This window comes from Bos indicus x Bos taurus, chromosome 14 (assembly GCF_003369695.1).
Source record: "Bos indicus x Bos taurus breed Angus x Brahman F1 hybrid chromosome 14, Bos_hybrid_MaternalHap_v2.0, whole genome shotgun sequence".
NCBI classification, from domain to species: Eukaryota; Metazoa; Chordata; class Mammalia; order Artiodactyla; family Bovidae; genus Bos; species Bos indicus x Bos taurus.
Genome location: NC_040089.1, coordinates 73,319,331 through 73,340,706, shown reverse-complemented (window position 1 = coordinate 73,340,706; position 21,376 = coordinate 73,319,331). Strand labels below are relative to the sequence as shown.

At 39.3% G+C, this 21,376-nt stretch overlaps 1 protein-coding gene across 2 annotated transcripts in view; it reads left to right on the top strand.

Moving 5' to 3' along the window:
• The window catches only part of SLC26A7 (solute carrier family 26 member 7), a 167,209-nt gene extending 146,263 nt beyond the window's left edge, over positions 1 to 20,946 (top strand). For both annotated transcript variants that reach the window (XM_027561585.1, XM_027561584.1), the window contains exons 16-19: positions 239 to 339; positions 16,221 to 16,275; positions 16,358 to 16,461; positions 19,064 to 20,946. In XM_027561585.1, the coding sequence (XP_027417386.1) occupies positions 239 to 339; positions 16,221 to 16,275; positions 16,358 to 16,461; positions 19,064 to 19,099 (296 nt within the window). In that variant the 3' untranslated portion in view covers positions 19,100 to 20,946. The remainder of the gene's footprint in view (positions 1 to 238; positions 340 to 16,220; positions 16,276 to 16,357; positions 16,462 to 19,063) is intronic.
• The last annotated feature ends 430 nt before the right edge of the window (positions 20,947 to 21,376 follow it).

Below are 21,376 nucleotides of genomic sequence, written 5' to 3'. Positions count from 1 at the left end.
GTTGGGAAGATCCCCTGGAGAAGGAAATGGCAACCCATTCCAGTACTCTTGCCTAGAAAATTCCATGGATGGAGGAGCCTGGTGGGCTACAGTCCATGGGGTCACAAAGAGTTGGACATGACTGAGTGATTTCACTTTGTTAAAACATTAGGCCACTGTTGATCTTCCCAATGTTCAACAAAGTCAATAGTGAAAATCTCTAAGAATTCTCTCTGATTCAGCTCTGTTCCTCTTACAGAAGAAGCTACCCAGCCCTGCCTGAATCCAAAGTGTTCTTTAGTCCTGGATTGCAGTGGATTGACCTTTTCCGACTATACTGGAGTCTCCATGCTTGTTGAGGTATTTGTGCAGCTTGTGTTTGGACTGATTCTTTCCCTTCTCTTTAGGAACAGTGTTTTTACGGACTCTTTCTCACCTCTGAGGTTGTGACCCTGCTCATCTCACCCATTCTCCCCAAAAGACATAGACTTTGTGCCTCCCGCTACAGTAGATTTCCTTTCAGATTTCATGAAGTTTCTAGCTGTGCGTGTATCAGGAGGGTGTAATGGGAGTAGAGTAGGTATTCACGTGGTGCATGAGTTTTTACATTTTCAGTTAACTACTAGTTATTTTTGAACTCTGACTTTTGATTATCCCAATATTATCTGAGAATATGCATTTGAGATGTAGGGGGCATAGTACATGCTGGGCAGTCAACTCCTAGGCTTCCAGAAAGAAGGAGAAAAGCCCCTTCCATGAGCAAGTGCCCTGAAGTTGGCAAGATATGGTCTTTCATATCATGGATGGGTACAGTCTGACCTGAAACCATTCCTGGCCTGAATTATTGAGAAACCACCTCACAGGCAGGGACAGGTGGAGCTTTGGAAGCTCAGAGGAGAGCACAGCAACAGGTGTGTGGAAGGCAAAGTAGAGAGATTTCAGCACAAAAATCGGCACTGACCAACGTTTCCCAGCCTGAGATGCTTGACTGCACGGCTGCCCACCATGGCGAGGGGGGCTGGGTGCTGAGGCGCAGGGTTCAGGGGTCTGACCCCAGGGAGAGGACTGGGATTGACTGCTGTGAAGACACTCAGAGGGGGCTCATACGACACAGCTGAGGGAAAAGCCTGGGACTGCCAGAGGGGTGACAGGTCATTGCTTCCATCTCTGCATGCTCACAGATGTTAGGACACGTGAGTGTCCTTCGTGAGTGCCTGTGGTGGGACTGGCTGCAGCTGCTGTCTGCAACCCCAGAGGGGTTTTGGCTGGCTGCTAGCAAGGCCAACGTGAGTGCCAGAGGCAGGACAAGTCATGGCTCTGGTCTGCAGCCTCAGAGGTGGACACGCTGGCCAGCCACTGGAAAGGTTGGCATGAGTGCCAGAGGCAGAACTAGTCACGGCTCTGGTCTGCAGTCTCAGAGGCAGGCACACCGGCCAGCTGCCGTCAAGGCCAGTGGGAGTGCCACAGGCAGGGGATGAGCAGCGCCGCAGGCCCAACCCCAGGGGTCGCAGGTGCAGGAAGCTGCGAGCAGGCACAAGTCATAGCCCACACCTTCCTGGAGCTCGTGAACCTTGACATTGCCGAGGTTCCCATGACCTCGGGCCAGTTCCCCTGGGAGAGTGCTTGACCTGCCTCAGGCTGCAGCAACTCCGAAGGCCTTTACCGCCCCAGGCCCTCCTCGCACGTTCCACTTTGGCCTGCCATTTCCCTCCCTCTTCCCAGCCCAGCTGAGTGAGTGAGTCCGATACGCCTCTGTGTCTGCCCCATCTTGTCTGGGTGGGAAACAGACACCAGAGCGTAGCCTACAGAGGCAGGGCAAAACCAATGTGTGAGCCACAGAGGCTGTGTGACCAAAGAGGAAGTGAATTTCCTCCTGCAGCCACAGGAGCAGCAGATTAAATGCCCACAATTGGCTTGAAGGTGTGGCGTTTGGGGGCAGTTGTGGAATTTGGAAGCAAGTACAAGTTGGAGTGTGGACAGGTTTGAGTCTGAGCTGACCCCACAGTGCCCACAGCAGGTCTGGAGACCTTCCTAGAAATACTGGAGGTCTTTTTGATGAGGCACATTAGCTGGAACTCACTGTGTGGCAGGAAAACTGAGAACTGAGGCCACAGGAAAATAGTCTTCTTACCACCCCTCTCTCTCTTTTTTCATTTTGTTCTGTTGTTCTTTTTTTATTAGTACTTTAATACTTATTTATTACTTAATTTTTCCTTTTGTAAAGCTTTTATTTTTAAGTAAGTTTATTTTATTTTTTCCTATTTCTACACTAGTATTTTGTTCTGTTGTACTTTTTTCATGTTTTGGTTCTGAATTTTTTCTAGACTAGTTTATTGTGTGTGTTATTTATGGGTTTGCTTATTGGTTTGGTTGCTCTCTTCCTTTGTGGTTCCACTTTTTAAATTTTTATTTTAGTTTTTTGTCTTATTTTCTTTTTTTTGAGTATGAGTGTATGAGTCTCAATGTATGTTCTTATCTGTTCAGTGTTACTTTTATCATTTGTTTTGGGGATTTGTCTGTCTGTTCATTTTTTGTTCGCATGTTTGTTTTTCTATTTATTTCCTTTTCTCTTCCATGCTGTGTGGCTTGTGGAGTCTTGTTGCTCCAGCCAGGGGTTGATTTTGAATCTCCGAGGTAGAAGGTCCAAGTTCAGGATGCTGAATCACCAAAGATCTCCTGACGCTGTGAAATATTAATTGGCAAGAACTCTCCCAAAGGCCTCCATCTCAGTACTAAGACCTGGCTCCACCTAAAAGCCAGCAAACTCCAGTACTGGACACCTCATGCCAAACAATTAGCAAAACAGTAACACAAACCTACCCATTAATAGACAGGCTGCCCAAAGCCATACCAAGCTCACAAACACCCAAACACACCATTGGATATGACAGTGCCTTTCAGAGGAACAAGATCCAGCTCTGATCACCAGAACACAGGCATCTGGCCTCTTACCAGGAATCCCCCATAAGGGACTAGTCAGAACCCACCCACTTTGGGGCAGACTTCAAAATTAAGAGGAACTAAGGCCTTACAGCCTTCAGAAAAGAGACCCCAAACACAATAAATGAAGTGGAAAAAACAAAACAAAAACAGAGAAACATGCATCAGATGAAGGAACATGGTAAAAACTCACAACACCAAACACATGAAGATGAAATAGGGTGTCTACTAGAATTCAGAGGAATGATAGTAAAGATGAACCAAAATCTTGGCAATAAAATGGAGGCATAGATAAGTAGAATGGAGGGATGGATTGAGAAGATACATGAAGAGTTTAACAAGGACATGGAAGATATAAAGAATAGAATATCAGCAATGAACAATACAATAAGAGAAATAAAAACACACCAAAGGAAACCAATAGCATAATAACTGAGGCAGAAGAAAGTTTAAATGAACTGGAAGAGAGCATAGTAGAAGCAGAGCAGAGCAAATAACTGAAGCAGAGCAGCATAAAGGGAAAAAAGGAAAAGAAATGAAGACAGTCTCAGAGACATCTGGGACAATATTAAGCACACCAACATTCAAATTAGAGGGATTCCAAAAGAAGAAGAGAAAAAGAAAGTGTATGAGAAAGTACTGAAGTATAGTCAAAACTTTCTCTAACATTAGAAAGGAAATAGTCACCCAAGTCCAGGAAGCACAGAGAGTCCTACACAGGATAAACACAAAAACATGCCAAGATACATATTAATCAAACTAACAAAAATTAAACACAAAGAAAAAAGAAGCGAGGGAAAAGCAACAAATAACATACATGGGAATTCCCATAAGAGTAACAGCTGACCTTTCAGCAGTAACTCTGCAGGCTAAGAGGGAGTGGCAGAATATACTTACAGTGATAAAAGGGAAAATATGAGACCAAGATTACTCTATATAGAAAAAATCTCATTCATATTTAACAGAGAAATCAAAGGCTTTACAGACAAGCAAAAGTTAAGAGAACTCAGCAACAGCAAACCACCTTTATTTACAACAAATGCTAAAGGAACTTCTCTAGACAGGAAACACAAAAGAAAAGGCCTACAAAAACAAACTCAAAACAATAAAATAAATTGCAATAGGATCATACATATCAATAATTACCTTAAATGTAAATGGATTAAATGCTTGAATCAAAAGACACAGACTAGCTGAATGGATACAAAGGCAAAACCCCCTATATATGTTGTCTATAAGTGACCCACTTCCCACATAGGGACACAAACAGACTGAAAGTTAGAGGCTGGAAAAAGATTTTCCATGCAGATGGAAATTAAAAAAAAAAAAATAAAGACTTTAACAACAGACAAGGAAGAATCTTAGATTGATCAACGGATCAATCCAAGAAGATGATATAATAATTATAAATATATATGCACCCAACATAAGAGCACTCCAATGCATAAGGCAAATGCTAACAGACATAAAAGGGGAAATCAACAGTAACACAAAAATAGTGGGGGACTTTAACACTTCACTCACGCCAATGGACAGGTCATCCAGACAGAAAATTGAATAAGGAAACACAAGCCTTAAATGACATTTTGGACCAGAAGGACCTAATTGATATCTAAAGGACATTTTATGCAAAAGTAGTAGAATTCACTTTTTTTTTCAAGTGCACATGAAACATTCTCCAGGATAGATCAAATCTTGGGTCACAAATCAACCCTTCATAAATTTAAGAAAATTGAAATTGCATCAAGCATTTTTTTTCTTACCACAATGATATAAGATTAGATATCAATTACAGGAAAAGACTGTAAAAAACAAAAACCACTTGGAGACTAAGCAATATACTTCTAAATAACCAAGAGGTCACTGAAGAAATCCAAGAGGAAATCCAAAAGTACCTAGAAACAACAAAATCACAACAACTCAAAACATATGGGATGCAGTACGAGCAGTGTTAACAGGAAAATTTATGGAATAAAGCTTAACTCGGGAAATGAGAAAAATATCAAGTAAACAACCTAACCTTACACCCAAGGCAACTAGAAAAAGAAAGAAGGGAAAAAGAAAACCACCAAAGGTAGTGAAGGAAAGAAATTATGAAGATCACTGTACAGTGTTTTAATCACTCAGTCATGTGACTGACTCTTTGTGAGTCAATGTCCAACTCTTTGTGATGCCATGGACTGTAGCTCTCCAGGCTCCTCTGTCCATGAAATTCTCCAGGCAAGAATACCAGAGTGGGTTGCCATTCCCTTCTCCAGGGGATTTTCCCAAACCAGGGATTGAACCTGGGACTCCTGCACTGCAGGCAGATTCTTTACCATCTTTTTATTTACTTCTGCTCAGATGAAGATCAGAGCAGAAGTAAATTTAAAATTAAAAAAATGAAGGAAACATTGCCAAATATTAATAAAAACAGAAGCTGCTTCTTTGAGAAGATAAACGAACTTGACAAACCATTAGCCAGACTCATCAAGAAAAAAAAGGGAGAAAATTCAAAACAAGAAAATTAGAAATGAAGAAGTTGTAACAGACAACACAAAAATAGAAAGGATCAAAAGAGAGTATTACGAGCAATTATATGTCAATAAAATGGACAAACTGGAAGAAATGGGCAAATTCTTAGAAAAGTACAACCTTCCAAGACTGAAACAGGAAGAAAAAGAAAATAAGAGCAGACCAGTCACAAGCACTGAAATTGAAACTGTGATCAAAAATCTTCCAACAAACAACAGCCTAGGGCCAGATGGCTTAAAAGGCAAAAAGTAGCAAACTTTTAGAGAAGAGCTAACACCTATCCTGCTCAAACTCTTTCAGAAAATTGCAGAGGGAGGAAAACTGATGAAAATAAATGCAAAATTCCTCACAGTAATATTAGCAACAACACATTAAAACTGGCATAGAAGGAACCTACCTCAACATAATAAAGGCCATATACATCAAACACAGCAAACATTATTCTCAATTGTGAAAAAATGAGAGCATTTTCTCTATGATCAGGAAAAAGACCAGGGTGCCCACTCTTGCCATTATTATTTTGTATAGTTCTGAAAGTGCTAGCCATGGTGCTCAAAGAAGGAAAAAAAAAAATAAAAAGAATCCAGATTGGAAAACAAGTAAAACTCTCAATGATTGCAGATGACATGATGCTATAGCATCCAAACCCTAAAGATGCTACCCTAAAATTACTAGAGCTAATCAATGAATTTAGCAATTTCCCAGGATACAAAATTAAAACACCGAAATCTTTTGCATTCCTATGCAATAATAATCAAAAATTGAAAAGAGAAATTAAGGAATCAATGCCATTCACCATTGCAACAGAAAGAATAAAATATCTAGGAATAAACCTACCTAAGGAGACAAAACACCTATATTCAGAAAACTATAAGATACTCATGAAAGAAATCAAAGATGATAAAAACAGATGGAGAGATAACCATGTTCTAGGATTGGAAGAATCAATATTGTGAAAATGAGTATACTACCCAAGGCAGTCTACAGATTCAGTGCAATCCCCATCACATTCAGCTCAGTTCAGTTCAGTTGCTCTAGTCATGTCCAACTCTTGGCGACCCCATGGACTGCAGCACACCAGGCTTCCCTGTCCATCACCAACACACAGAGCTTACTCAAACTCATGTCCATCGACTTGGTGATGCCATCCAACCATTTTATCCTCTGTTGTTCCCGTCTTCTCCCACCTTCAATCTTTCCCAGCATGAGGGTCTTTTCAAATGAGTCAGTTCTTCTCATCAGGTGGCCAAAGTATTGGAGTTTCAGCTTCAGCATCAGTTCTTCTAATGAATATTCAGCACTGATTTAATGGCATTTTCCACAAAACTAGAGCAAATAATTTTACTGTTTGTATGGAAACATGACGACCCCAAATAGCCAAAGCAATCTTGAGAAAGAAAAATGGAGTTGGAGAAATCAATCTTCCTGATGTTTGACTATTCTACAAAGCTACGGTAATCAAGACAGTACAGTACTGGCACAAAAACAAAAACATGTGTCAAAGGAACAAGATAGAAAGTCCTGAGATAAACCTACATGCCTATGGACACCTTCTCTTTGACAAGGAGGCAAAAATATACAATGGATAAATGATAATTTTGTCAGTAAGTGGTGCTGGGAAAACTGGACAGTTACATGCAAAAGAACGAAATTTGAACACTTCCCAACACCATACATGAAAATAAACTAAAAATGTATTAAAGACCTAAATATAAGGCTAGAAACTGTAAAATTCGGAGGAAAACACTATGATATAAATTGCAGCAAGATCCTCTTTTACCCACTTCCTAGAGTGATGGAAATAAAAAAAAAAAAGTAAACAATGGGACCTAATTAAACTTATAAGCTTTTGCACAGCAAAGGAAACTAAATAAGATGAAAAGAAAACCCTTAGAATGGGAAAAAGTAATAGCAAATTAAGCAACTGATAAAGGATTAATTTCCAAAATGTACCATCAGCTCATGGAACTCAGTATCAGGAAAACAAAAACCCCAATCAGTCAAACAAACAATAACAACAACAACAAAAAAACGGGCAGAAGACCTAAAGAGAAATCTCTCCAAAGAAGACATACAGATGGCCAACAAACACAGGAAAAGATGCTCACCATCATTCATTATTAAAGAAATGCACATCAAAACTACATTGAGATGCCACCTCAGACTGGTCAGAGTGACCATCATCTAAAAATCTACAAGCAATAAATGCTGACAAGGATGTGGAGAAAAGACAACCCTCTTGCACTGTTGATGGAAATGTAAATTGATAGAACCACTCTAGAATAGTATGGAGATTCCTTAAAAAAAACACACACACACAAAACTAGAAGTAAAACTACCATATGACCAAGCACTCCCACTACTGGGCATATGCCCTGAGAAAATCATAATTCAAAAAGATACACATTTACCCCAATGTTCATTTCAGCACTGTTTACAATAGCCAGGACATGGAAGCAACCTAGATATCTATCAACAGATGAATGGATAAAGAAATTGTGGTACATGTGTTCAATGGAATATTACTCAGCCATAAAAAGGAACACATTTGAGTCAGTTGAACTCAGGTGGATGAACCTAGAGCCATTATACAGAGTGAAATAAGTCAAAAAGGGGAAAACAAATATATATTAATGCATATATATGTAATCTAGAAAATGGTGCTGATGAACCATTTGCAAGGCAGCAATGAGACATAGATATAGAGAATGGATTTGTAGACATAGCAGAGGAAGGAGAAGTTGGGATGAATTGAGAGAGTAACTTTTAAATATTTACTCTACTAGTGTAAAATAGGTAACTAGTGGGAAGTTATATAATACAGGGAGCTCAACCTGGTGCTCTTGGATGACATAGTTTGGATGAGATGGGAATGGGACGGAGGCTTAGGAGGGAGGGAATATATGAATACTTATAGCTGATACATGATGTTGCACAGCAGAAACAAACATGACTAAATTTAAAGCAGTTATCCTCCAATTAAAAAATAATAATAAAAAAATAAGGAAAGAAGGAAAAAAGTCCCTTCCCTGGGCAAATGGCAGGATGTGGTCTCTCATAACATAGATGAGACCTGAAACCCTTCCTGGTCTCTGAAATAATGCCCAGTGCAGTAAGGCGCTTTGCTCCATTCTGTATTGGGTCCCTACAATCCTGGTTGCAAAAAATAAAACAGTTTTATCTCTTTAAAACTGAAGTCTTCATTTTTCAGATGGAATACTTAATTTTGCCAATTCGAGGGAAACTCAGAAACTTCTGGGCTTCCCTGGTGGCTCAGATGGTAAAGAATCAGCCTGCAATGTGGGAGACCCTGGTTTGAGTCCTGTGTTGGGAAGATCCCCTGGAGGAGGGCATGGCAACCCACTCCAGTATTCTTTCCTGGAGAATCTCCATGGACAGAGGAGCCTGGCGGGCTACCATCCATGAAGTCGCAAAGAGTCAGACACGACTGACTAAGGATGTGCACACACAGACACCTCCATAATTGTTTTCTTTTTATTTTTTTAATTCAAAGTCAATAAGGAATGTACTCCCTTTCTTATTTCCACTTATTCTCTCCCCCAATACCCCAAATATGCAGGAGCATCTTGAGGATTAGCCCATGTCTGTTCCTCAGCTTCCCTCAGCCGCCCATTAGCTTCTGCTGTGTGGAACTTGATTCTCCTCACCTCGGCTGTTTCCTCCCCAGTGGTTCTCTTACTCTGGGCTCAAACAGTCTCCTGCTGTGTGAGACTTTGTATTCTGTCAAAAACTTAATCATAGCCTTTGATAATTTCTGGGGCTCTTTCCCTACCTATTTCCCTCCTTTCCATTATTCTTGCTCATCAGTGTACCCACTTGATCCTTCCTGAATGCCAATTCTGTCTTCTCAGCTCTGTGAAGTGGCTGCATTTTGCATGGGTCCCCTATCATGTAGTGGCCCACAAACTGCAGCAGAAAGCTGAGATGATCTGAGAGCTGGCCTCTTTGTTTTCTTTCTCTCAGAGAACTCAATCCCTTGCTGCCTGTCCCCATTGCTGGAAAGCAGTTTATATATTTTGTCCAGTTGTCTACTTACTTAGGGAGGATAGGATAGTCTTTATATTGGTTACTCAGCATGGCCAGAAGTCAAAATTGAACATTGACTTTTAAAGAATTAAGACCAGGGCAGTCTTTAGAAGAACTTTTGTAGATTTTGATTATTTCCTCATGGTGTTGCATAACTATGTCTCCACTCATATTTTAAATTTGAAATGTCCAAACTTTGAAACTCAAAATAGTGCAAAGGTCAGCTTTAGTCTGGCTTTCCTGTGAAGATAGACTGGGGCTATGTGAAGGGAAGGACCTTAAATATGTGACAGTTAGAATATAGTCTCAGATCTAGCACACTTACTGGGAGGTGTTAAGGAAATTGTCTAACCTGTCTGGATCTCAGTTTATTCATTTTGTGAAAATGAGGGAATGACTTTGTTTCATATTTTAAAAAAATTATGCAAAAGAACTGGGTTGACGTTTCCTAGGCCTTAAATCCAGTGGCTATTTTTGGTAAGTCATCCTTTTCCTCATGTAATATGCTTTCATATTCTTGTTGCTCACTACAAAAACTTCTCATAATTTGACATACAGTTCAACTTTGGTTCTTTTCTTGCATCTAAATCTAGACTGGAAACAGATAGTCCCTCATCACTGGAGGGCTTCTATGTTCCACACTTTTACTTACTGTGTTGCCAAGGTCTGGAAGAGCACTGTTAAACCAGTTTTTATAAGGATCACATGGGGAGCTTATTTAAGATGTAGTCTTCTGATGGTAACCTATAGTGATCATTTTGAAAAGTATTTGTTGTGTTTTCCAGTTGCTAAGTCATGTCCAACTCTTTGCAACCGTGTGGACTGCAGTAGACCAGACTCCTCTGCCTTCCTCTATCGCCCAAAGTTTGTTCAAATTCATATCCATTGAGTTGGTGATGCTATGAAACCATCCCATCCTCTGTCATACCCTTTTCCTCTTGCCTTTAATCTTTTCCTTCATCAGAGTCTTTTCCAATGAGTCAGCTCTTCACATCAGGTGGCTAAAGTATTGGAGCTTCAACAAAAATCCTTCCAGTGAATATTCAGTGTTGATTTCTGTAGGATTGACTGATTTGATCACCTTGCTGTCCAAGGGACTCTCAATAGTCTTTGAAAATATCACAATTCAAAAGCATCAGTTCTTTGGTTCTCAGCCTTCTTTATGGTCCAACTCTCACATCTTTACTTGACTTCTGGAAAAACCATACCTTTGGCTATCCAGACCTTTGCTGGCAAAGTGATGTCTCTGCTTTGAATACCTCATGTAGATTTGTCATAAATTTCCTTCCAAAGAGCAAGTGTCTTTTAATTTCATGGCTACAGTCACCATCTATAGGGATTTTGGAATCCAAGAAAAAATGCCATTGCTTCTACTTTTTCCCCTTCTATTTGCCATGAAGTGATTAGACCAGACGTCATGATCTTAGTTTTTTAAATGCTGAATTTCAAGCCATGTAGATCTGTACATGACTACTGGAAAGACCATAGCTTTGACTATATGGACCTCTAGTCTTTCCCATTCTATTGTTTTTCTCTCTTTCCATTGTTCATTGAAAAAAGCCTTCTTCTCTCTTCTTGGTATTCTCTGGAATAGCATTCAGTTGGTTATATCTTTCCCTTTCTCCCTTGCTTTTCACTTCTTTTTCTTCAGCTATCTGTAAAGCCTCCTCAGACACCCACTTTGCTTTCTTGCAATTCTTTTTCTTTGGGATGGGTTTGGTCATTACTTCCTGTACAATGTTATGGACCTTTGTCCATATTTCTTCAGGTACTCTGTCTATCATATCTAATCCCTTGAATGTATTCATTACCTCCACTGTATAGTCGTAAGGGATTTGGTTTAGATCATTCCTGAATGGCCTGTAGGTTTCCTCCATTTTCTTTAGTTTAAGCTTGAATTTTGCTATAAGGAGCTGATGACCTAAGCCACAGTCTTGTTTTTTCTGACTCTGTAGTTTCTCCATCTTCAGCTTCAAAGAATGTAATCAATCTGATTTTAGTATTGACCATTTGGTGATGTCCACGTGTAGAGTTATCTATGACCAATATGTTCTGTCGGCAAAATTCTGTTAGCCTTTCCCTGCTTCAACTTGTACTCCAAGGCCAAACTTGCTATCTCTTGACACCCTGCTTTTGCATTTCAATCCCCTATGATGAAAACGACATCTTTTTTTGGTGTTAGTTCTAGAAGATCTTGTAGGTCTTCGTAGAATCAGTCAGCTCCAGCTTCTTCAGCATTGGTGGTTGGGCACAGACTTGGATTATTGTGATGTTGAATGGTTTGCTTTGGAAACAAACTGAGATCATTCTATCATTTTTGAGATTGCACCCAAGTACTGCATTTCAAACTCTTTTATTGATTATGAGGGGTACTTCATTTCTTCTATGGGAATCTTGCCAACAGTAGTAGACATATTGGTCATCTGAATTAAATTCACCCATTCCCGTCCATTTTAGTTCACTGGTTCCTAAGATATCAGTGTTCATTCTTGTCATTTCCTGCTTGACCATGTCCAATTTACCTTGATTCATGGACCTAACATTCCCGTTTCCTGTGGAGTATTGTTCTTTATAGCATCGGATTTTGTTTTCACTACCAGGCACATCCACAGCTCAGTGTCATTTCTGCTTTTGCCCTTCTTGTATTTCTTTTTCTTTGGGATTGTTTTGGTCATGCCTTCTGTACAATGTAACGAGCTTCCATCCATAGTTCTTCAGGCATTCCATCTACCAGATCTTATCCCTTGAATCTATTAGTCACTTCCTCTATATAACAGTAAGGAATTTGACTTAGGTCATTCCTGAATGGCCTAGCGATTTTCCCTACTTTTTTCAATTTAAGCCTGAATTTTGCAATAAGGAGCTCATGATATGAGCCACAGTCGCCTCAACTGCCGGTCTTGTTTTTGCTTACTATACAGAGCTTCTCCAACTTTGACTGCAAAGAACATAATCAATCTTATTTCAGTATCGACCATCTGGTGATGTCCATATGTAGAGTCGTTTCTTTAGTTTTTGGAAAAGGGTGTTTGCTATGACCAGAGTGTTCTCTTAATAAAACTCTGTTAGCCTTTGCCCTACTTCATTTTGTACTCCAAGGCCAAACTTGCCTGTTTTTCCAAGTATATCTTGTCTTCCTACTTTTGCATTCCAATCCCCTATGGTGAAAAGGATATCGTGTGTGTGTGTGTGTGTGTGTGTGTGTGTGTGTGTGTGTGTGTTAGTCTTGAAGGTATTGTAGATCTTCATAGAACCAGCCAACTTCAGCTTCTTTAGCGTCAGTGGTTGGGATATAGACTTGGATTACTGTAATGTTGCATGGTTTGCCTTGGAAATGAACTGAGATCATTCTGTCATTCTTGAGATTCACTCAGGTGCTGAATTCTGGATTCTTCTTTACTATAAGAGCTACTCCTAAGGAATTCTTGCCCACAGTAGTGGATATAATGGTCATTTGAATTAAATTGTCCCATTCCCATACATTTTAGTTCAGATTCCTAAAATGTCGATGTTTACTCTTGCCATCTGCTTGACCACATCCAATTTACCTTTGTCCACTAAAAAACTAGTCGCAACCTGAAAGTAGAGAGTTATTTGGTGGGAATGTGGCCGAGGAGCCAGCAGGTCTGAGCCTTGAGAAAACTGCTCCAGAAAGGTGGGAGGGGGAGTCAGGCTATATGCTAGTTTGAAACAAAGGGGGCAGGCAGTCTGAACATCAAAGATTATTGTGATATAAGGAAAATTAGATAGCAAGTAAAGGAATGTAGCATTCTTCTGTGTTTGGGAAGATGCAAGCCTCCGGGCTCACTGAATTTATTCCTTTCATATATACTTCTGCTATCTGGAGCCAAATCCTGTTCCCTGATTGTTTGCATCCTTAATTCCCTGTTCACCCTACGGGGTGGCAGACATGGTGGATGGCTGCTTCCTGTATTCCCCCAGGCTCCTCAGCAGTCACCATGGAGTGTGGTGGCATCTGCGGGATCACAGGCACAGTGTTCCCTTTTGGGAGCCCTCATCCACATTTGGAAACTGGAAATTGCTGGTGGCTGTGACATTTCTTGCCCACCAATATGGCAGGAAATATTTCATTTCACACCTTAATTCATGGACCTAATATTTCAGGTTCCTATGCAAAATCGTTCTTTATAGCATTTACTTTCACCGCCAAAGTCATCCACAACTGAGTGTCATTTCTGCTTTGGCCCAGTGGCTTCCTTCTTTCTGGAGCTATTCGTAATTTCCCTCCACTCTTCTCCGGTAGCATGTTGGATACCTTCTGACTCAGGCAGCTCATCTTCCAGCATCATATCTTTTTTGCTTTTCATACTGTTCATGGAGTTCTTGTGGTGAGAGTACTGGAGTGGGATGCCATTTCCTCCTCCAGGGAGGCATTTTGTTAGAACTCTTCACTAGGACCCATTCATCTTGCATCGCCCTGCACAGCATGGCTCACAGCTTCATTGAGCTACACAAGCCCCTTCACCACAGCAAGGCTGCGATCCAGCATGGGGTTGAAATGTTTAGAAATATTGAAACACTATGTTGTGTAACAGGAACTAACATAGTATTGTAAGCCAGTTATACTCCAACAACAAAGAAACAAAAACTCATAGAAAAAGAGGTCAGATTTGTGGTAATCACAGGCAAGGGCTGAGGAGAGGAAGGAACTGGATGAATGCAGTTAGAAGTACAAGCTTCTGTTATAAGATAAATAAGTACTTGGGATGTAGGTATAAATATAATTAACATGGTTTTATGCTGCATATGAAAGTTGTTGAGAGAATCAATTCTGAGAGTTCTCATGACAAAGAAAAATATCTTTTTTTCTATTTCTTTAATTTTGTATCTATATGAGATGATCAATGTTCACTAAACTTCTCGTGGTCATCATTTCAGATTGTATGCAAGTCAAATCCTTATGCTGTACACCTTAAACTTATACAGTGCTGTATGCCAGTTATAACTCAATAAAAACGGAAGGAAAAAAAATACGGACTTCCGAATCCTAGTCCTGGCCCAGTAATCTTCAGTTTAAACAGTGTAGGTTGTTTATGGATGATAAACAACATAGGTTGTTTATTGTCCAAGGTTCGTGTTTTGAGAAACACTAGACCAGCATTGTACTTTTACTGGTAAAAGCCACTATGTATATTTGTTATCCAATTGTATTTAAACTTTGTTTTTGAATATACCCCAGTATTTATTAGCTACCTCTCTAGATACTGCAAATCGAGACTTAGAGTTAGTAACTATGAGGCAGTGGTTAACTATTCCCACTGAGTTTAAGATCTAAGGTTGAAAGTTCAGAGGAATTCAAAAAATCTAAGTACTGGCAATGCTAAGAAAAAAATTTTTTTAATTTGTCTTATTTAAAAATGCTACACAATAGAATGAAGGAATAAACCAACTGATGCATAAATTTGAAGAAAATGACATTTGTGCTTCTGTATACACACAACCAGCTGTTTTTACTAGTTTGCTACTTTTAGTTTCCTTATCACTGTTTATTTCATTATGATTACAGTAAATTATGATATGTGTTAAGAACATAGACTTTAAAGATAGACAAATTCTGGGTCCACATCTTAGCTGGATAACTAGTTCTAGGATCTGGATTTTAAGTATTTGTTTGCTCACGTTGCTACTACTTGAGAATTTCAAGGACTTAAAAAAGGCAGGATGCTGCAGTATGCTAATAAAATCAGTTAGGATCTCTCATCTTGATGGACCATAAAAATGGAAGGTAGGCATCAAATTTGACTTTGATTGCAGTGAGGTTTTCAATTTACCATCCATGGATGGAGTTTAGAGACACCATGAATATATATAAATAACAAAACATTAAAGTAAGCAGATTTCATCGTTTTCACAAATGGGTCCTTGACTTCCAATAAGACAGTTGAAAACAATTTTATATTATTCTTACAGGGAGGGAAAGGTGGGGTGTTTATCTTTATTAAATAAACTGGAGAACACAAGCAGCAAAACTGAGTTATATAAACGGCAAATGTTCGCTGGCATCCGTCTTCCTTCCCGAAGACACAGTGCCACCCCCTGGTGGTACAGCATCAGTTTTTAAAAAATTTAAATTTATTTATTTTAATTAAGCAATGGCACCCCACTCCAGTACTCTTGCCTGGAAAATCCCATGGACGGAGGAGCCTGGTAGGCTGCAGTCCATGGGGTTGCGAAGAGTCAGACACGACTGAGCAACTTCACTTTCACTTTTCACTTTCATGCATTGGAGAAGGAAATGGTAACCCACTCCAGTATTCTTGCGGAGAAGGCAATGGCACCCCACTCCAGTACTCTTGCCTGGAAAATCCCATGAACGGAGGAGCCTGGTAGGCTGCAGTCCAAGGGGTCGCTGAGAGTTGAACACAACCAAGTGACTTCCTACTTTCACTTTCCACTTTCATGCATTGGAGAAGGACATGGCAACCCACTCCAGTGTTCTTGCCTGGAGAATCCCAGGGACGGGGGAGCCTGGTGGGCTGCCGTCTATGGGGTCACACAGAGTCGGACACGAATGAAGCAACTTAGCAGCAGCAGCATTTTAGTTAGAGGCTAATTACAATATTATATTGGTTTTGCCATACATCAACATGAATCCGCCACGGGTGTACACGTGTTCCCAATCCTGAACCCCCGTCCCAAAATTCTCCTTTCTGAGCTTCTTATTTCTTCCTGTCAGCTATCCTGAATTAACTATGGGTGTATTATTTTAATTCTTCCAGGTTTACATGGACTGTAAGAACAAGAGTGTGGATGTGTCTTTGGTCCACTGCACAGGTAAGGGAGTATCCTTGACTAACACTGGACCTGATCCTTCTGCTGCTCCATGAATCCTTATATCACTTGTGCTTTCTTATAGCTTCCTTGATAAAAGCAATGAAATACTGTGGAAACCTAGATTCAGAGAAGCCGATTTTTTTTGAATCAGTATCTGCTGCGATAAGTAACATACATTTAAATAAGGTGAGTTGAACAAGTTGGTGTGCCAGAATCATAAGAAGATTGGAATGCAGAATCAAGGGTTTTGTGATTTTTATATTAGACTATTATTCCATTTGCATCTGAAAACCTATTAAAATGTGTCCCCTCCTCAGAGTCCTCTGCTCCAAGCAAAGAAATTTTTTCATTCCCTTTTTGGACAACGTATGAACATTGTTTAAAAATTTGGAGTTTCCAGCAATATCACTGTTTAAAGGATCTGGTGATCACCTATTAAGTGCAAACTGCTTGATTATAAAATAAATGCATCTTCCAGGATCCACTATCCTGGAAGTTGGAATCTACCTCTGTCAAATAAAAAAACCCAAAATGTAACCAAATAACTCTTAACTGCTCTGATACCCTTTACTCTAAGCTCATATATATTGCCATTTTTGGAAACAGTATTTGCAGAAGCCAGCACTCACGTGGTCTGAAGTGTCAAAGTTATCTTCTAATACTGGGCTGTATGGTTAATTTTCCACACAGTCAAAGGCTTTGGCATAGTCAATAAAGCAGAAATAGATGTTTTTCTGGAACTCTCTTGCTTTTTCAATGATCCAGCGGATGTTGGCAATTTGATCTCTGGTTCCTCTACCTTTTCTAAAACCAGCTTGAACATCAGGAAGTTCACGGTTCACATATTGCTGAAGTCTGGCTTGGAGAATTTTGAGCATTACTTTACTAGCGTGTGAGATGAGTGCAATTGTGCGGTAGTTTGAGCATTCTTTGGCATTGCCTTTCTTTGGAATTGGAATGAAAACTGACCTTTTCCAGTCCTGTGGCCACTGCTGAGTTTTCCAAATTTGCTGGCATATTGAGTGTAGCACTTTCACAGCATCATCTTTCAGGATTTGGAATAGTTCAACTGGAATTCCATCACCTCCACTAGCTTTGTTTGTAGTGATGCTTTCTAAGGCCCACTTGACTTCACATTCCAGGATGTCTGGCTCTAGGTCAGTGATCACACCATTGTGATTATCTGGGTCATGAAGATCTTTTTTGTACAGTTCTCCTGTGTATTCTTGCCATCTCTTAATATCTTCTGCTTCTGTTAGGTCCATAAACTCCAGTACTTTGGCCATCTCATGCGAAGAGTTGACTCATTGGAAAAGACATCTGATCTGATCTGATCTGATGGTTAATTTTAGAACTATCCCTAGAAATTTGATTTCCCACATTTTTTTTTATCTTGAATTGTTTTCAGTTCAGTTCAGTTCAGTCGCTCAGTCGTGTCTGACTCTTTCCAACCCCATGAGTTGTAGCACGCCAGGCCTCCCTGTCCATCATCAACTCCTGGAGTTCACTCAAACTCACGTCCATTGAGTCGGTGATGCCATCCAGCCATCTCATCCTCTGTCGTCCCCTTCTCCTCCTGCCCCCAATCCCTCCCAGCATCAGAGTCTTTTCCAATGAGTCAACTCTTCGCATGAGGTGGCCAAAGTACTGGAGTTTCAGCTTTAGCATCATTCCTTCCAAAGAACACCCAAGACTGATCTCCTTTAGAAAGGACTGGCTGGATCTCCTTGCAGTCCTAGGGACTCTCAAGAGTCTTCTCCAGCACCACAGTTCAAAAGCATCAATTCTTCGGTGCTCAGCTTTCTTCACAGTCCAACTCTCACATCCATACATGACCACTGGAAAAACCATAGCCTTGACTAGATGGGCCTTTGTTGGCAAAGTAATGTCTCTGCTTTTGAATATGCTATCTAGGTTGGTCATAACTTTTGCCTTTGCTTATTCCTGGAACAGCATTTATTGTCTCCCTGGGTCATCCTCATTACATGCAACCAGAACAGTATGCATTTACAAAGTAATAAAAATTTAAAAATAATAATGCTATTATTATTATTTCTACTGCTACTACTACTAAATATTACATATTATGAACATTCGTTGAGTGCTCATTATGTTCCAAGACTATGCTAAGAGCTTTACCTATATTTCTTCACTAAACTCACCACAAGCTTATGAAGTAGATACTATTATTTAACCTATTGTTAGAAATGAGGAAACTGAGGTTCAGGGAAGTTTACCATTTGTAAATGGTAGAGCCAGTTTCAAAGTCAGCAGTCTGACCTGGCACTTAGGGCTATAAACTTCTATACTGTGATGCCTCAGAGAATTTCCATTTTCTTAGCTTGACAAGACAGCTGGCTTCAGTTTCTAATGTTCTTTTACCTACGGTTATCAACTTAAAGTTAAGTAGCAAGTGGGGCTTCCCAGGTGGCTCAGTGGTAAAGAATCCGCCTGCCAATGCAAGAGCCACAGGAGACGCAGATTTGATCCATGGGTCAGGAAGAGCCCGTGGAGGAGGAAATGGCAACCCACTCCAATATTCTTGATTAGAGAATTCCATGGACAGAGGAGCCTGGCAGGTTACACTCTGTGCGGTCGCCAAGAGTCAGACATGACTGAGTGACTGAGCACACACATACACACACACACACACACACAATAAACCCAGTATTCTTGCCTGGAAAATTCTATAGACAGTGGAGCCTGGCTGGCTGCAGTCCATGGGGTCATCCATGGGGTCAAGAAAACAACAAGTAGCAAGTGCTAATTTCTTTCTCTTCTGTTTCAGAATTTGAGCATACTCAGTGACCACAGTGAAATCTGAGACTCTTTTGCTGCAGTACCGTTCTTTTAACAACTTCCCTGAAAAGGCCATACTCAAGTGTTTTGCACAAACTTTTTTGTTGTGTAGAACCTACAAATGACCCTTATGACAAGTGTGTGACTTTGTAACTGCATAACTGCTCAAGGTTTGCCAACAATTTTATCTAATCTTTGTCAGTAAGTAAATTCATTTTGTAGGTTGCTGTATAGTTATCTTATGAAAATCAGTATGCATTTAGTTTTAGTGTACTGAAAGGTAAACGTGAATTTATTTCCTTTTTTTTAATACCACAATATTTTGTGTTAATTTAGTTTTGTTGTAAGTTGATTTGTAAAAGTGAGAAGTACTTTGTCCTATTACAGGAGATTTAGGACATTTGCAAGTCATCTGTAAAAATGCAGGATCATATGTAACTAATACAAAGAAACAACTTATCAAGTGTGGCATTTTCCCCTACCAAAAAAGCCATTAAATATCAATAATCCATGAAATATTCATGTAATATGATACAAAATTCACAGAAAGTAAGTCAAGCAAAAACAAATGACAAATTGGAAACCATTCTTCTTCATATCTTTCCATGCATGGAAGTCTTCAGGAATGTTTTCACGTCACTTTTATCCCAGTGAAATCAGGTTCTTGACTTTGGTTTTGTTGTGACTGTTAAAAATATTTAGGATCTTCAGACCTTAGGCCTAGTTTGCACATCCCCACCCATAAAAGTCTCTATTTTCAGCTTAAGTTTTGTTGGAACTAGAAAATATGGAAGTTGCACATTTTATGTTTTTTCACAAATATGATTTATAGATGAGAAAGTATCAACAGCAGAATAACTTTGTGCTATTCCAATATAGGATTAGCTATAGTAGTTTGAGACTTTCCTATTTCAGAGATGGTCAATATACTATAATACATTTATCTGTCTAAGATAGATAGATCTCTATAGAATGCTTGATTTTTTTCTTTTGTTAGAGAAGAGCTTAGATAAATGCTTATCTGTAAATCCACTAAACCAACAGAGTAATTGACAAGTAAAACCACAGGCTAGGCTGACTTGTATATATGTTTCTACATATATTTTAAATCACATATAGTTTTATATGTTTATCTACCAATTTGATTTACCTATGAAGAAATATCACTTTCAAAAATAGGTATAGACACATGCATTAATCTTAAGGCATTTTAGCTGTTCTAGAAATTACCAATTAACAAAAAGCCAAGTACTTTGAAGTGAATTTGAGAAAGAGTTTGCAAACAAAATTAAAAGGCTTTAATTTTAGGTCACTTAGGTGTTTTTCTGGACATCTGTAAGAGAAAATGCTAATATTTGCCAAGTGATTTAATGGTCCCTAGCAAATGTATAACAAACATTCATATGGCCCTTGTTTTTACCATTAAATCCTAAGCAGACAGTGTAAAAGAGGAATAATAAACATTTCAAATTTTCATAACTTATTTAGCTATGTTAATTTTGATTGACATGAAATACAAAGATAGTTTTTGTCCCACAGGAAGCCTCAATCCCTTCATCACTAATTTGGACTGAAATGAGTGAAGCCAATTTTCCTTCCCATCAAATACTGTTCCAAGAAAAGGTGGAAGTAATAGCTGAAAGTAAACTTTCCTTAAAAAGAGGAATTTCACTCTGCTTTGTCTGATTAAATTATTCCAGTTGTGGATGGTGGCAACACTCACTGTCTCTAATCCATTGGTCAGGGGCACATAAATGGATGTATTTCTATGCAACTTTGGCCTATTATTAAATTTATGCACTGTAGACATTTTCTAATTTGTTAGAGATTATGGACTGTAGATGGAATTAAAATCATTACAGTTAATCGACAGATAGTTTCTTCTATTTTTTTATTGAAGCTAGCACACAATTCCTTGAGAAGATGTATTTGAATGCATTTCAGGGTTTATAGTAGATATTTAATGGATAAAGCTTAAAAGTCATAACTTTCATCAAATATTATTGTTTTCAAAGTAAAAGAAGATCAAAACAAAGGTACCATAAACCCTTTGCTCTAAGGTTTATCCTGCATGCTAAGGTCACAGTGACTATAGACCTGGAGGAGCTCCCTGGAATTAAGTTTTGAGAGCCCAGAGACTCAGTATGAGTTTCACACACACAAGATCCTAAAATATAAATGTTTATTTCAAAACAGATATTGACAATAGAAAAACTACAATGAGGTCCTGATGCTAGAATGTTCCTAATCATGTTGAACTATTTTTATGAGATTACTTATTTTTGTATATGGTAAGTTACTT